The 14636-nt window shown below is 52.0% G+C and overlaps 1 protein-coding gene across 1 annotated transcript in view; it reads left to right on the top strand.

Moving 5' to 3' along the window:
- ALDH1L1 (aldehyde dehydrogenase 1 family member L1) overlaps positions 1-14636 on the top strand; it is an 87809-nt gene that overhangs the window by 55902 nt on the left and 17271 nt on the right. Inside the window, exons 13-16 of the mRNA XM_058566540.1 lie at positions 3421-3571; positions 4765-4835; positions 8789-8894; positions 11317-11404. Coding sequence (XP_058422523.1) covers positions 3421-3571; positions 4765-4835; positions 8789-8894; positions 11317-11404 — 416 coding nt within the window. The remainder of the gene's footprint in view (positions 1-3420; positions 3572-4764; positions 4836-8788; positions 8895-11316; positions 11405-14636) is intronic.

Below are 14636 nucleotides of genomic sequence, written 5' to 3'. Positions count from 1 at the left end.
GAGGAGTGGTTGTCCCCAAGGAAGTGAGGTGTTGTTTCCAGAAGAAGGGAGGGTGCTGGGCAGATGAACTGAGCAGTGTTGGGAAGCCTGGTGAGCCAGTTCCTGGAGCTCTGGGTCCTGGGGAAGCTCTCAGGCGTGGAGCCTGTGATGGTGTGGTCTGAGCATACTTGTCATCCGGATGGAGAGAGCCTCCACCTTGGCCTCACAGTCAGAATGCCTTTTATTTCTGTTCTATTGGCCAGAAACACCAGGGCAGCCCCCACTGCAAGGAACCACGGAGACGGGGCTGCATGGTTTGCAAAACTGAATAGAGGTGGTGGGGTTTGGGGCAGGCAAGGGCGTGCCCAGCCTGCCGCATCTCAAGTTAGTTTCAAGACCCCTTGGAGAACCTGTCATTTTTAGAAAGCTGTTGGCTAGTGACCCAGAGCCCCTGGAGGTCAGGCAGAGCTGTGAAACGTGTACACCCAGGCTGGTAGTGGTGAGCCTCTGGCCCTGGAGCAGAGACCCCTGTGATAGCCTGCGCTGGCCCAGAGAAGTGTCCTTCCCTCAAGATGCTCTCCTGCCATCTGGTGGCACATGACGTGATAACCCCAGTAACCACAATGCGAGTGAGAGAGTGGCACCCTGCACAGTTCTAAGTGGAGACCCGGACTGGGTGGACAGACATCTCAAGGCCTGAGAGCTCCTAGTGACCCAGTCCCTGCCCCATGCAGGCTCTCAGTCCCTGTGGAGGAGGCACGCCCATCACTGGCCCGAGAGGGAGCGGGGCAGGATTTCCCAGAGAAATGGCTGCAGAGCATCCCTGGTTCAACGAAGGAATAGGACCACCATGGGTATCGTGGAATACGGAATGCATTACAGGAATAAGACATCATCCAATTGTGGGAGAAGCTGGGAAGAAAGATGCAGAAGGGAGAGTCAGAGAAAGTCACTAGGCAGCCCCCAGAATTCCTGGGGGACAAGATAGAGCTCCTCGGGAGACAAGGGAGCTGCCAGAGTGGGAGCACAAAGAGCCAGTGGGGGAGTCTGTGGGAAGCTGTCGCCCTGTGTTCGGAGACTTCTGCAGGACCAGGGCCCAGAGTCTGGTGGTGGCCTGGGCTGCTGTTGGACAGGGGCAAGCTGGAGCTCAGGCTGAGCCCGCCAGGCCCTCTGCGCCTGCCCTTCCCTGTGTCTGCCCTGCAGACCTGGTGGGGGCGCAGCTTCACTACTCCTCCCACACCTGGTGCCGTGTGAGGACAGTTGAACCAAGCTGACAGTAGAACAATCTCGCACAGCTCCCCTCGCGGAGCCTCCCGAATGGTGTGCCTAGGTGATGGTTACTTTAGTTAGTGTCTTGGGAATTGGATTTATGACTTGGTCGCATCACACACATGTGGCGTTGTCTAGAAGTGTTGGGTGTTTGAGGGATTTGGGGCTGGTCAAGGAAAAAGATATGACCATGAGAGGCAGTAACACACAGCAGGCTTATTGGGGGTGCTTGGGCAGGTTACCTGTGGGAAAGCCCCCACAGCAGGAGACCCTCCAGAGGCTGCAGTGAGGGGCCGATACTCAGAATGGGAGGGGTACAGGGGAACTCCTGGGGGGACAGGGGGATCAGAGAGAGGGCTCCCGTATCCAGGCGGTGTTGGTCAGCAGTGCGGCTGGGGTCTCTGGGCTGGAGGGCTCTGGAGGGCAACAGCTATACCTGCATGGCCCATCTCACCAATGGTAACAGCTGTCAGGTGAAGTTGCTCAGGGGATGCAAAGCGGGCAGGCTCTAAGTGGCTAAAAATCTGCTTGTTGGGGCTATTTTTAAAATAATTGGATGTGTAAACATTGGCGCCAGTAGACTTTCAAGCTAATAGGTTTCAGCCTGCAGTAAAGACATAGCAACCTAGGGGCCAATACACAGAGGCCATCTTTGGCTTATTTATAATATATATTTATACCTTTGGCTCATCTGTCCTTGTAGCTGATGAAACCCTAGTCCTTGAAATGCCAAAACATGGCATTTTCACTATTTGGTCTATAACTTTTCTCAAAAAGTGATTTACATCTTTGCTCTTGTTACTCAGAGAGTGCCCCAGGCACGTCACTGTTTCTGAGGTGACAGCATAGTTCTGCCGCCGTGCTTATTCAGTCCACGGTTTCACTCACCAGCCTTGTGCTGCGTGCTGACCACATGCCCAGTGGGTGCGGGAGATCCAGTGGGGAGCAAGATACCAGAGATCGTGCCTGTCCTTGTGGGAGGGGCAAATAGCACAGACGTGCTCGTCTAGGTGAATATCAATGACGTCAGGCAAGGCTTGAAGAAAGGCAGAGATGTGATTCGTCTGGGGTGGGCAGAGATTAGGATTGGCTTCCCAGGGAGAGTGACATGAGTTGGGGTCTGAAAGAGGTACAGAAGGTTGAGAGGGGCAGTGCAGGCACACCGCACCCAGTACGGCTCCCAAAGGTCCCAGGGTGGAGGCTGATTCACCTGAGCACCTGGATGAGGCCGATGTGAGGAGGAGGGAGGAGGAAGGTAGTGGGTGCCATGGCCCCAGGAGGAAATGGGCAGAGTCCCGGAGCTGATGGACCAGGCACAGGGTTGGGGGTACATCCTGAGTGTGGGGGCAGCTGTTGGGGGGGTCCTGGAGGTGTAGGCAGGAGGACAGGAGCAGACCTAGGGGTGTTAGGGCCATGTCGGTGGCCACGTGCAGGAAGGAGCAGCATGGAAACGGGTCAGCAGGCTTTGGTCCCAGACTTGTCTCTGGGCAAATCTCCCCCATGTACAATATTGAGGTCTGCTCTAGATCCGTGGTCTCCACCTTCCCCCATCCACCCTGCCCTGGGCGCATGAGACCCTCACATCAGAAAGGGGGCACCGTTCTGATGCCCAGGCTGCCCACAGCAGCACGCCTGCCAGAGTCACGGAGGGCACTGGACTTGGGAGTGCTCGGGCTCAAGGAGGGCTGTGTAGATGCTCCTTCCCTGGCACCTCTCCTATCATCCCTCCCTGATCATCCCTCCCTCTCCATCCCAGGGACACCGACTTCAGAGCACACTCCTCTGGATCAGTTTGTGGTTGAAGCCACATGCTTTCCCTGTTCCAGGCTGTCCAGAGACAGGGAGGGCGGCCTCTTGGGGTGGTGACCTCCTTGTTACAGAGGCAAGGGGACTCCTCTGCAGGATCATGTGTGAGGGTTATTATAAAGTAGTCAACCCATCAATATTTTCAGGAAGGAAGAAAGGGAAAGAGAGAGGACAGGAGAGAGGGACAGCAAAGTAACATTACTTTCCCATCAGACAGATGAGGAAACTGAGGTCAGCACGTCTGAGTGTGGCAGAGCCTGAATGCAGGGCAGGGCCCCTCGACTCCTTGACCAAAGGCCTTGAAAGAGCAGGCAAGGCTGTGCCAGGCCTGAGCCCATCTCCCTCCCTCCCCCACCCCTTGGTCAGATTGGCAGACCTCATGGAGCAGCATCAGGAGGAGCTGGCCACCATCGAGGCTCTGGACGCGGGCGCTGTCTACACGCTGGCCCTGAAGACCCATGTGGGGATGTCCATCCAGACCTTCCGCTACTTTGCTGGCTGGTGCGACAAGATCCAGGTGGGGCCCTGGCCCCTGCTCACCGCATGAGGGCTCACACAGGCAGGCTGGGCCCGGCGAGGAACTCCAGGAGCAGCACAGCAGTCTGCATGCTGTGTAGCAGATTACCGCAGTTTAGTGGCTTAAAACGGCACTGTTTATCAGCTTGTGGTTCTGCAGGTGGGAAGTCCGGGTGGGCTCAGCTGGGGTCTATGCCAGGGTCTCACAGGGTCGATGTCAAGGTGTGGCTGGGCTGGGCCTTATCCAGAGGCCCTGCGGAGACCCCACTTCCAGGCCCATTCGGGTGCTGGCAGAGTTCAGTTCTTGTGGCTGTAGGACTGAGGTCCTGTGCCCTTGCTAGCTGCTGGCTGGGGCTACTCTCGGCTCCTACAGGCCTGTCTCTGGTCCTTACCCCAGCCCTCCATCCCCCATAACAGCTTGTTGTTCTCAGGCTTGGAATCCCTCTAACTCTTTTCTGCCCCTAACTGGAGAAAACTCTGCCTTTACAGGGGGCTCCTGTGGTCATGCTAGGCCCCCTGCATCATCTCCCCACTCTAAGGTCATCTGTGCTGCACCACATTATTGCAGAAGGGGCAGCTCACCATATGCCAGGCCCCAGGGATCAGGGTGTGACCTTGGGGTCATTTTTGGAGGTTTTGCCCACCTTCCCCAGGAGACCCATGGCTGTAGGGCTCACGGTGTCTCTGCCAGGTCTGGCCTCCACAGCTCCTCTCCTCTCGCGGGGCTGAGGAGTGCCGATATGGCAGCAATGAGGGGAGTGGGCCACCCGGTGCCCACTCCATGTTTGCTGCTGCTGTATCGTTGCTGGCTGGAGCAGGACCTCCAGGGCCAGCACAGCCTCTAGAGGCAACTTGGTCCCCCATGCCCCACCTTTACCCTTGCTCCACCGCAGTGTCAAAACCAGAGGCCTTACCCATGCAGGGACCAGCTTCCTGTCTGAGGACGATGCCAGGCTCAGTGCAGCAGGCACCTGGCCCTGCTGGCTGCCCGCTCCACCCTTGTCTGAACCCCTCAGTGTTCCTATCCCACATGAGCTGGGAGGGGTGGGTTTCCTACTCGTCTGGGTAGTGGGTGTGTCAGGACACAGACAAGACCCTATTCCTCCCTGGGCCCCAGAGGAAGACTGGCTGCGCAGCGGGGAAGGGGTGAGGAACTGGAACCCCTCCCACTGACAGCCCCTGTGCTGCTTCCAGGGCTCTACCATCCCCATCAACCAGGCCAGACCCAACCGCAACCTGACCCTGACCAGGAAGGAGCCTGTCGGGTGAGTCCCCATGCAGGGCAAAGATAGGCCACACACCAGGCGCTTTCCAGGCAACACACTGTGTGGGGTGCTCATAACATCCCCTTTTTACATTTTTAGCAACCACCTGTTTATTCACCAGCTACTGTGTGCCAGACATTTCAGGTGCTGGAGATACAGCAATGACCCAAACTGCTGAAAGCTCCTATCCTTGGGGGACTTGCATTCTTGCAGATCAAAACAGCCTTCACTTCCAGAGTACCTGCTCTGTGCCAGGCACTGTTTGAATGACTTTATAAGTATAATTTTATTTAATTCCCACAATAACCCACTGTCAGTCAGGGTCATGGTGAGAAACAGGGTACACCTGAAAAATTTTATCTGGAAAGAATATAATGATCAATGTGCATAAAAATGAGGGACTCCTACCCAGCACCAAGGAACAGAAAAAAACAACGGAGAAAGAGGCAAAGGAGAGAAATGGGTGCTCCACAGGAGAAAGACAAATCAACACAGACAAGACTAGGTTTGGGGAAACGATTTTCACCCTGGCAGTGAGAGGCCTTATCTCAGCACCAGATGGCCCAAAGGCCAACAGAGAGGGAAGCGGCCCTCACGCTGCCTGTGGGGGAGGGGGCAGTGGGTCTACCTCTGTGAAAGGCAGCTTGGCAGTGACTGTTCCGTCCCCAAAAGTCCTCACCCCACAAAGCACAACTGTGGTGACTCACTGACACAGGGGCACAAGGAGACACGCCCAAGAGCAAAACCCAGCACAGCCAATGCTGGACTGCACAGTGTCCCTACGAGGGGCTGGTGTACGGCTGCGTAAAGGGCTGTGGCAGAGCTGTGGGCACCACCCAGAAACAGCTCCAGGAGAAACTGGTGTGGCCTGAGGAAAACACACTGAGGGCTGCCATCTAAAAGCATCCCACGCTGTCCTGTCTGATGGCCCACCTTCACTAGGCACGCACGTGGGTGTGCAGGTGGCCAGGGGTGACTTCAGGAAGGAGGGGAGTCGCCAGGCTCAGAAGCCCAGGCACGGTCAGCACCCAACAGTCATTCCCACCTGCTCTGTGCCCCTCACAGGGTGGGGACACTGCGATCCACCAACAGGGACCTCACATCCCTGTGGATGGTGGTCAAAGGCCCTCAGCTTCATCGGGAACGTGGGAGTATTTCACACGGAGAATGTGTTCAAATGTCACTTGGATCAATAAAAATGATTACAGATGGACAAATCGGGTCTTAAAGGACAGGCCTGCTGGTGAGGGAGGCTCCTGTCGGGGGAGGGGGCTGTGGCTGCAGGAAGACCCAATCCTCTAGCCCACAGGGCAGGGTGAGGCTGGGCGGAGGTGGCACTGACTCCAAGGCAGGGGTTCCCACCCACGCTTCCCAGTGCCAGGCCAGGCCAGCTGAAGCTATGGGGCAAAGAGGAGAATTGCTTACCTGGTGTGAGAAAGAGCAAAGGCCAGATCTTTGTGATGTTCATATCAGAAGATACTATAAAATTTATCTGAGGTCGTCTCACTGCTCCTCTCAGCACCTCCCTGGGCTCCTGAAACGAAATCATACTCCTGACTTCGGCTGCACACTCGATGGGGGCTTGGTGCCCCCAACCCCACCCCCTCACAATGCTCAGCTACAATGGCCTTCTCAAGGATCTCCGGGCCCTCCACGCTCATGCCACCCTCTGCACAGTCACACCCACCCACTCCCACCTCCAGTCCCTTGGCTGCTGGTCATCCAGGTGTTGGCTGTGTCCTGTCCTCCTCCCAGAGGCCAGTGCCCCAAGTTGGCCCACTCACTAGTCTGCAATCTCATTTCGTCCTCTCTATGACACATGCCATCCAAACTGATGCTGTCACACTCCCAGGGCACACGGAGCATTCCTTCAGTGCCTGCAGCCAACGTGCGCCAACCAACTCCCCTGGCCAGCACCCCAGGGACCCCAGGAGTGAGGCCACAGCCACTTCGTGGAAGGCCCTTCCCCTTCCCGTCCCTCAGCTGCACCCTAGCCCAACATCCACTGGGGCCAGAGGCTCTCTTTACAGAGGAAGGTATCACCTCCCATTGTCCAGGCACACTGCCCCTGGAACCCTGCCACAGTCAGGAGTCACCCTATTGCATCACCCAGGGAAGTGGGGCACAGCAGGATAGTACCTGGGAGGGGCTACCACAACAATGGCTGAGCCGAAGCCGGGAGGTTTCCGCCTAAGAAAGGCCACCAGGAATAGAAGCAGCAGGGCGGGTAAGGAAAGAGCGTTCTCATGGCAGCCTGCCCAGGTACGTGTATGTCCCATTCCCATGTCCCACACCCCCAATGGCTTTGACCCCATCCCAGGGCCGGGACCAACTCTGCAGACCCCCCAGTCCCAGGGACCACAGCCTGTCTCCTGTATTGGCCAGCATAGGAGTTGGTGAGGGCCTTCAGAACAAAGCAGCACAAACTGGGAGGCTCAAACAATAGACTGTTGTCTCAGCCTTCTGGGGGCTGCAAGTCCCAGCAAGGTGTGAGCAGGGTTGGTTGCTTGTGAGGCCGGGGGGGGGGGGGGGGGGGGGCGGAGAATCTGCTCCAGGCCTCTCCGCTAGCTTCTGATGGTTTGCCGGCAACCGTGAGCGTTCCCCGCTCTCTGACTTTCTGTCCACATGGGGTTCCCCACTGTGCATGTCTGTCTGTCCACAGGGAGGCCTTCTTATAGGGACAGCAGTTTCATTGGGTAGGTGCCCACTCTACTCCAATAAGACTTCGTCTTAACTATTACATCTGCAATGACTCCGTTTCTAAATAAGGTCACATTCTGAGGTTCTGGAGTGAGGACTGCCCCATATGGATGTTGGCGGCAGGATTCAGCCTGTGACAGTGGGACCCCTCGGCTGTGTTTTCCTCTTTGGAGCCCTCCACGGCACAGCCCTCTCTCCCTGGGACCCCACCCACTTCCCTGGGACACTCATTCTGTTCCCTCCACCCGTCTTGTCCCTCTGGGTCTTCTGGGTGTACGTGGGGTGGGGAGCAGCTTTCCTAACCCCTCAGTGCACCCCATTGCTTCCAGGACAGTATGTGGGCCCCCAGGCAGCCTCCTCCTCACTGCCCCCTGCTCTTGACCTCTGCTCACGCTCTTCCCACTGCCTGGGTTCAGCTAACAAGTTGTCCTTTGGGGAAACATTCTGATGGTGATAGTGGTCAGGAAGATGAAGATAATGATGATGAAAACAACACTCGTGTAGACTGTGCAGGGCTCTTATGTGGATGGCTCATCTGATTGTCTAGGACTGACACAGAGAAGTGCTGTATCGCACCCACTTTTCAGGGGTCAGGAGAAGGCAGGGCCACATGCCTGCTGGGACCGCAGGTGGCATCATTAGGTCCCCCAGGGCCATGGGGCCTCCACTTGATGGAGACACTGCTCAGCCTCAGCCTCAGAGGCTGTCTCTGGGGCTAAGGGCGGTGCCGACACTGGGCACCATCTCTTAACACAAAGCAGGCCAAGCCTTACCAGGCCTCCCGGGCTGACTCTGTGCTTCCCTTCTCCACGCCCAGGAGGACCCTCTCCCGTGCCCTTCCGGGCCACCAGCGTGGTCCTGACCCTCTCCCACACCTTCTCAGCCTGCCTGTGTGACCCCCGGCCTTCTCACAGGCCCTGCCGGCTGCCAGGTTCTCACCCTTGTCTGCCTGCTGTCACCCCCAGCCCCACTGCCTGGTGCCATGCCCTATCAAACTGTGTCCCTAGACAGCTCCCATCAGCACCTGTCCAGTGTCCATGCCATCGTGCCCTGCTGGGAAGAGGGACTACTGCCAGACTGGACATCCTGACCTGTCAGGGACTGGAAAGGCAGGCGTGCGCTGTACCCCCTTTGGTGCTGTATCAGGAAGCCTGGCTCTGGAGTGGATGTCAGGCCTGGGAGAGAGGAGGCAGTTGGCAGGTGCACTCTGGCTCCATGGCTGAGTGGAGAGATGGCCTTCTTTTGTGTGGCAGGGTCTGTGGCATTGTCATCCCCTGGAACTACCCCCTGATGATGCTCTCCTGGAAGACGGCTGCCTGCCTGGCTGCTGGGAACACAGTGGTGATCAAGCCTGCCCAGGTGGGTGTGGGTGAGTTCCAGGCAGGGCCTGTGGGCTGGAGAGGGTATTGGGAAATGCTCTGTAAGGGAGGAGACAGATGGCCCGTTGGCCCCTTTGCTGACATCAGTCCTGGTTTCTCCTCCAGGGAGGAAGGGTACTGCAATGAGGGTGGCGTGCCGTGGGCCCCGCTCATAGTGGGCAGAGGCGGCGTGCAGGAGGGGCCAGTGCTTGCCGTAGGCAGACTTCATGTTCTTTTGGCCATGAGGTGGCTGAGCCAGCTTAGCTGCGCTTATGTTTGCAGCTACTTGGTGAGCAAAGTCACAGATTTCTCCAAAAACACCAGCACTCTGGATTCGGGGCAGCAGAAACGCTGCTTGGTGCCCCTTGTCCAGGCCCCGTGCTCTGAGACAGCATGGAGTGGTCTGCTAGTAAAGCTGGTGCTGGTCTCCTATTTGGCTTCAGAGACCAAAAGTCCTGGACGAAAGCAGGGTGAGCGGTGGGATTTGTGTAAGGGACCCCGGCCCCTTACAGAGAAGCCATGACACGGCACTCGAGTGGGGGCTTAGGGGCAGGACGGCAAGGGTCACTCAGGCAAGCCAGGAGGGCCTTGGCAGGGTCCCCTGGGGGTGAGGACACCCCCATGAGCCTCAGGTTCTTCCTCTGTACATTGGCCATAAAAGCCCCACCCTCCTTGTCTCGAGGGGTCTTGGGAACAGAAGGTAAGACACTCTGACAGTGCACCCAGGTCTCCCTCTCTCCCGGCTTCTTTGGGGGCAATTTGGTTCCAAGGGTATTAACATAATAAAAAAACCAACAATAAAGATAGCTGACATTTATTTTTTTCCCGTTTTATTGAGATAGAATTGACATACATCACTGTGCTAAGTGTAAGGTATACAGCATGATGGTTTGATTTACATATATTGTGAAATGATTACCACAGTAGGTTTAGTTAACGTCCATGATGTCATATAGATACAATAAAAAGAAAAAGAGAAAATATTTTTTCCTTGTGATGAGAACTCTTGGGATTCCCTTAACTTTCAAATATACCACACAGCACTGTTAACTACGGTCATCATTCCTATTGCACATTATGCCCCTAATACTGATTGATAACTGGAAGTTTGTACCTTTCGACCACCTTCCTCCAATTGCCTCTCCTCCCACCCCTGCCTCTGGTAACCACAAATCTGATCTCTCTTTCTATGAGTTTTTGTTTTGTTTTGTTTTTTAGATTGCACATATAAGTGAGATCATACAATATTTGTCTTTGTCTGACTTATTGCACTTAGCATAATGCCCTCAAAGTCCATCCAGGTTGTTGCAAATGGCAGGATTTCCTTGTTTTTTATAGCTGAATAATATTGCATTGTATGTGTATATATATACCACAGCTTCTTTATCCATTCATCCATCAATGGACACTTAGGTTGCTTCTATGTCTTGGCTGTTGTGAATAATGCTGCTATGATCATGAGGGTGCAGATGTCTTTTCGAGTTATTGTTTTCGTTTCCTTTGAATACATTCCCAGAAGTGGAATTGCTGGGTGACATTTATATATTTACCGAGTCAGGCCCTCCTCCAGCGTTTTAACATATAGAACAAATCCCGTAATAATTTACATGCCTTTGCTTATTTAAGCCTCACAACAGCCCTCTGAGATGACCCTTAACCTCTCCCTTTAGTGCAGGGCTGCTGTGCCTGGAAGGCCCCCACTCACCCATCGCCCTTAAGAACACCCAGCCCCTGACTGGTCTCAACACCCCAGGCCAGCACCCCACAGATGTGGCTGCTCAGCCTGAGGCCCGGTGGGACCTCATCTTGATGAGGAAAGTTACCGTGGCCAGAAATCTACCCCCTCTTCCTCCAGAAGATGGACGATTGCTAGAGGGTCAAGGGCAGGGAGCGGGGCCTCCGGTGGCGGGGGTGGTAGTGAGAAGCGCACATGGACACATGGAGCGCCAGGCTGGCCTGGGCGCTGAGATGCTTTCAGAGCGTCTGCCCCGCGGCAGGGGCAGCTGAGGCGGCGGCCCCAGGAGAGGAGGCCGGTTGTCCTGAGGGGGCGGGGAGAGGCTGAGTGTGAGGCCCTGCGAGGCCGCCCTGGGACCGCAGTCCCTGAGGGCTCGGGGTAAGCAGGTGAAGAAGGAGCAAAGGCTGTGCAGGAAGGGCCCAGGCCTGGCTGAGGGGCTGGAGCTCTGCAGGGCGGAGTGCTAGAAAGGCACCCGAGGTTAGCAGGCCCTGGTCCCAGCTCTCCGCTAGAGCTGCGGGGTGAGCTGGCTGGGTTGGCAGTACCTGCTGTGGTGGGCCATGAACGTGGCTTCCCTGGGGTCTTCCCGCCACGGCTGCTCTTCCCTACTCACTACCTAGGCTGCTGGGAGAGGGAGGCAGAGCCCCACTTCTAATCACTCCTGACCCAGGCTTCTTTCCTGCCTCCTCAGGTGACCCCACTCACAGCCTTAAAGTTCGCAGAGCTGACCTTGAAGGCCGGCATTCCCAAGGGTGTGATCAACATCCTCCCGGGATCTGGTAAGGACGGTGGACGGGGACATGGGCATCTAGGGGGGGCCAGGGTTCCAGGCAGCTGGAGATGCACTTGGTCAGAACAGGGCTTGCTGCGTGATGTGGCCTGGGGGGCATAGCACCCCGGTGCAGAGCCAGTGGGGTGGCCAACCTGGTGGCAGAGGAGTCTCTCCTATGGTGGGGGAGACCCACACCTGGAAGGGTTTTAGCTTTCAAATGCTTTCCCAAATGTTTTCCATTTTTTGTATGTGCTCTAGAACAAATTCCGTAACTTGGGAATTAAATGTCCTTGGAAATATCTCCTTTTTTGATTCTACTTTTGATTGTCATAATATCCCCTTTATACTTTTCATTTGTTCTTTCTCTTTTTAAATTGATTAAATTTGTGGAAAATGCTTGTTTGGCACCATACCCCCTCCAAAAAAAATAAACCACAACAGCTCTTGAATTTCTTTACCCATTCCACTCCTATGATGTTTTATTTTCTTCTGCTTTTATCATTATTATTCCTTCTGTGTTCTCCTGTGTGTTTATTGTTTTGGTAACTTTCTGAGTTGAAAGTTTAGTTCATTAATTTTTATTTTTTGCAGTTTAAATAAGGAAAGCATTTAACGAGAGCTTGGTGACACCTCATACTTTTTGATGGACACTTTTTCTCTTGTAGTAGTTTTTCTCTTAAACCTGTTCCATTTGGTGTTGGTGTAGCCCTCCAGCTTTCGTCTGGTTGCTGTTTGTGAGTGTCTTTTCCGTCCTTTTCCTTTCACCCTGCTTGTGTCTTTGACTCTGAAGCTGGCCTCCTGTAGACAACGTGTCCCTTGGTCTTGTTTTTTATCCAGTCTGACAGTCTCTGCCTTTTGACTGGGTTGCTGAGTCGTTCACATTTTCTGTTGCTATTGATACAGCTGGATTTACGTCTGCCGTCTTACTATTTGCTTTCTGTGTCTCCTGTCTTTTGTTCCTCTCTTCCTCCTTTACTGCTTTCTTTGCATTAAGTGAATATTTTCTAGTGTAATCTTTTAATTCTTTTAATGATTTTTTTCACTATGTAGTTCCTGGTTATTTTCATAGTGCTTACTCTAGGACTTACCATGTACTTCCTATGAGCATCTACTTCAGATTTATACTAATTTAATTCCAGCGAAATATACAAGTGCTATTCCTACAAAGCTCTGTTATCTCTCTCCCTTTTTGTGCTATTATCACATATTTTTGTGTGCGTATCACATCTGTATATGTTACAAACCCAGGGATACGTTGCTGTAAGTATTACTGTATATAATTTTCTGTCTATTAAAGAAGCTGAAAGGAAAGGAGAGCAAGTATATATAGAGAGAGTTTATTAACCTTCTTATTTACATTTCTGGTTCTCTTCATTTGCTTCTGTTGAGTTACTATTTGCTGTCATTTCCTTACTCCATTTCAGTTTTGTTCCCACCTACCTCCTTTCTGCTATTATTGTCAAATATATATCATTTATATTTGTTGTAAATCCAAGAGTACAATTATATACGTAATGTTTTATAGAATTGCTTTTTAAATCAGTTAAGAGAAGAAAGGAAAGGAAATATGCACTTATACCAATTTTTATAATTATATAATTACCTTTACTGGTACTCTTTTTGTGTATGTGGATACGAATTACTGTCTGTGGTCACTTGCTTTCAACTTGAAGAACTTCCTTTAGAGTTTCTTGTAAGGTGGGTCTGCTAGCAACAACTTATTTAAGTTTTGGTTTATCTGGAAATGTCTTTATTTTTTGAAAGATAATTTTGTTGTATATAAGATTCTTGGCTGACGGTTTAATTCTTTCAGCACTTTAAATGTATCATCCCACTACCTTCTGACCTCTGTTGTTTCTGATGAGAAGTCAGCTGTTAATCTTATTGGGGTTTCCTTGTATAAGATGAGTCATTTTTCTCTTGCTGCTTTCAAAATTTTCTCTTTGTCTTTGTCTTTGAGCATATTTACTGTAAAGTATCTGGGTGTGGATCTCTGTGTGTTTATTTTACATGGAATTCATTGAGCTTCCTGGATGTATAGATTAATGTTTTTCATCAAATTTGGGAAGTTTTCAGCCATTATTTTTTCTAATATTTTTCTGCTCCTTTATCTTTCTCTTCTCCTTCTGGTACTCCCATTATGAATATGTTGGTGTGCTTAATGGTATCCCACTTTTCTCTGAAGCGCTCTTCATTTTTTTTTTTCGTTTCTTTTTTCTCTCTGTTCTTTAGATTGCATAATCTCTATCTATCTTCAAGTTCACTGGTTCTTTCTTCTGTCAGTTCAAACCTACTGTTGAGCCCCTCTACTGAATTTTTCATTTGCATTATTGTACTTTTTCATTGCAGATTTTCTACCTCGTTCTTTTTTTATTGGTTATTTATTGATATTATCTATTTGATGAGACATTGTCATCATAGCTTCCTTTAAGCATGGTTTCCTTTAGTTCTTCGAACATAATTTATAATGGCTGCTTTAAAGTCTTTGTTAAGTATAACATCTGGGCCCTCTTGTGGTCAGTTTATATTGTCTGCTTTTCTTTTTTTTTTTTTTTGCTGTGATGGGTCACACTTTCCTGTTTCTTTTCATGCCTCGTAATTTTTTTGTTAAAAACTGGATATTTTAGGTAATATAGCAACTTTGGTAATTGATTCTCTTTCTCCCTTTCCAGAGCTTGTTTTTATTATCTGCTTGCTTATTTATTTAGTGACTTGGCTAGACTATTTTAGTGAGGTCTATTTCCCCTGCACTGTATAGCCTCTGATGTCACTTCCCAACTACACAGCCTTTGGCATGTCCATAGTCACCTGAGATGATAGCAATTTTAGTGGGCTCTTTCTGACTTCCTTTTTCCCAGGTCTCTATGTTAAGCTGTCTGCTTCCTTTATATCACACCCAGCTGTTCAGCTGCACTAACTGCAGGCTGATTGCTCTGTTGTTTTCAACAATGCACTGGGGCATAAATTACACTACAATCTGATCCAAGTTCGAGCCCTTTCGTAGGGGTAGTTTTTGAAGCAAGCCTTTGAGATTTGTTCTTACTCAGAGGACTCTTCCCTGGTTCTCTCTAGTATACTCACTGGCCTGTGTTTTTGCTTATTACTGTCATAGAGCTACCAGCCTCCTCGTAGTTGCTCACCCTCAAAATCTCCATTGTTTTTGAGAATGCCCTTAGGATTCAACTTCCCAACACTGTTTCAAGTCAAGTCATTGCCTTTGGGGAGTATTTTGGAGCTCT

Source organism: Diceros bicornis, chromosome 2, assembly GCF_020826845.1.
Source record: "Diceros bicornis minor isolate mBicDic1 chromosome 2, mDicBic1.mat.cur, whole genome shotgun sequence".
In the NCBI taxonomy this organism is placed as follows: Eukaryota; Metazoa; Chordata; class Mammalia; order Perissodactyla; family Rhinocerotidae; genus Diceros; species Diceros bicornis.
The sequence above is the reverse complement of the archived record's forward strand: the minus strand, read 5'-3'. Positions and strand labels throughout refer to the sequence as shown.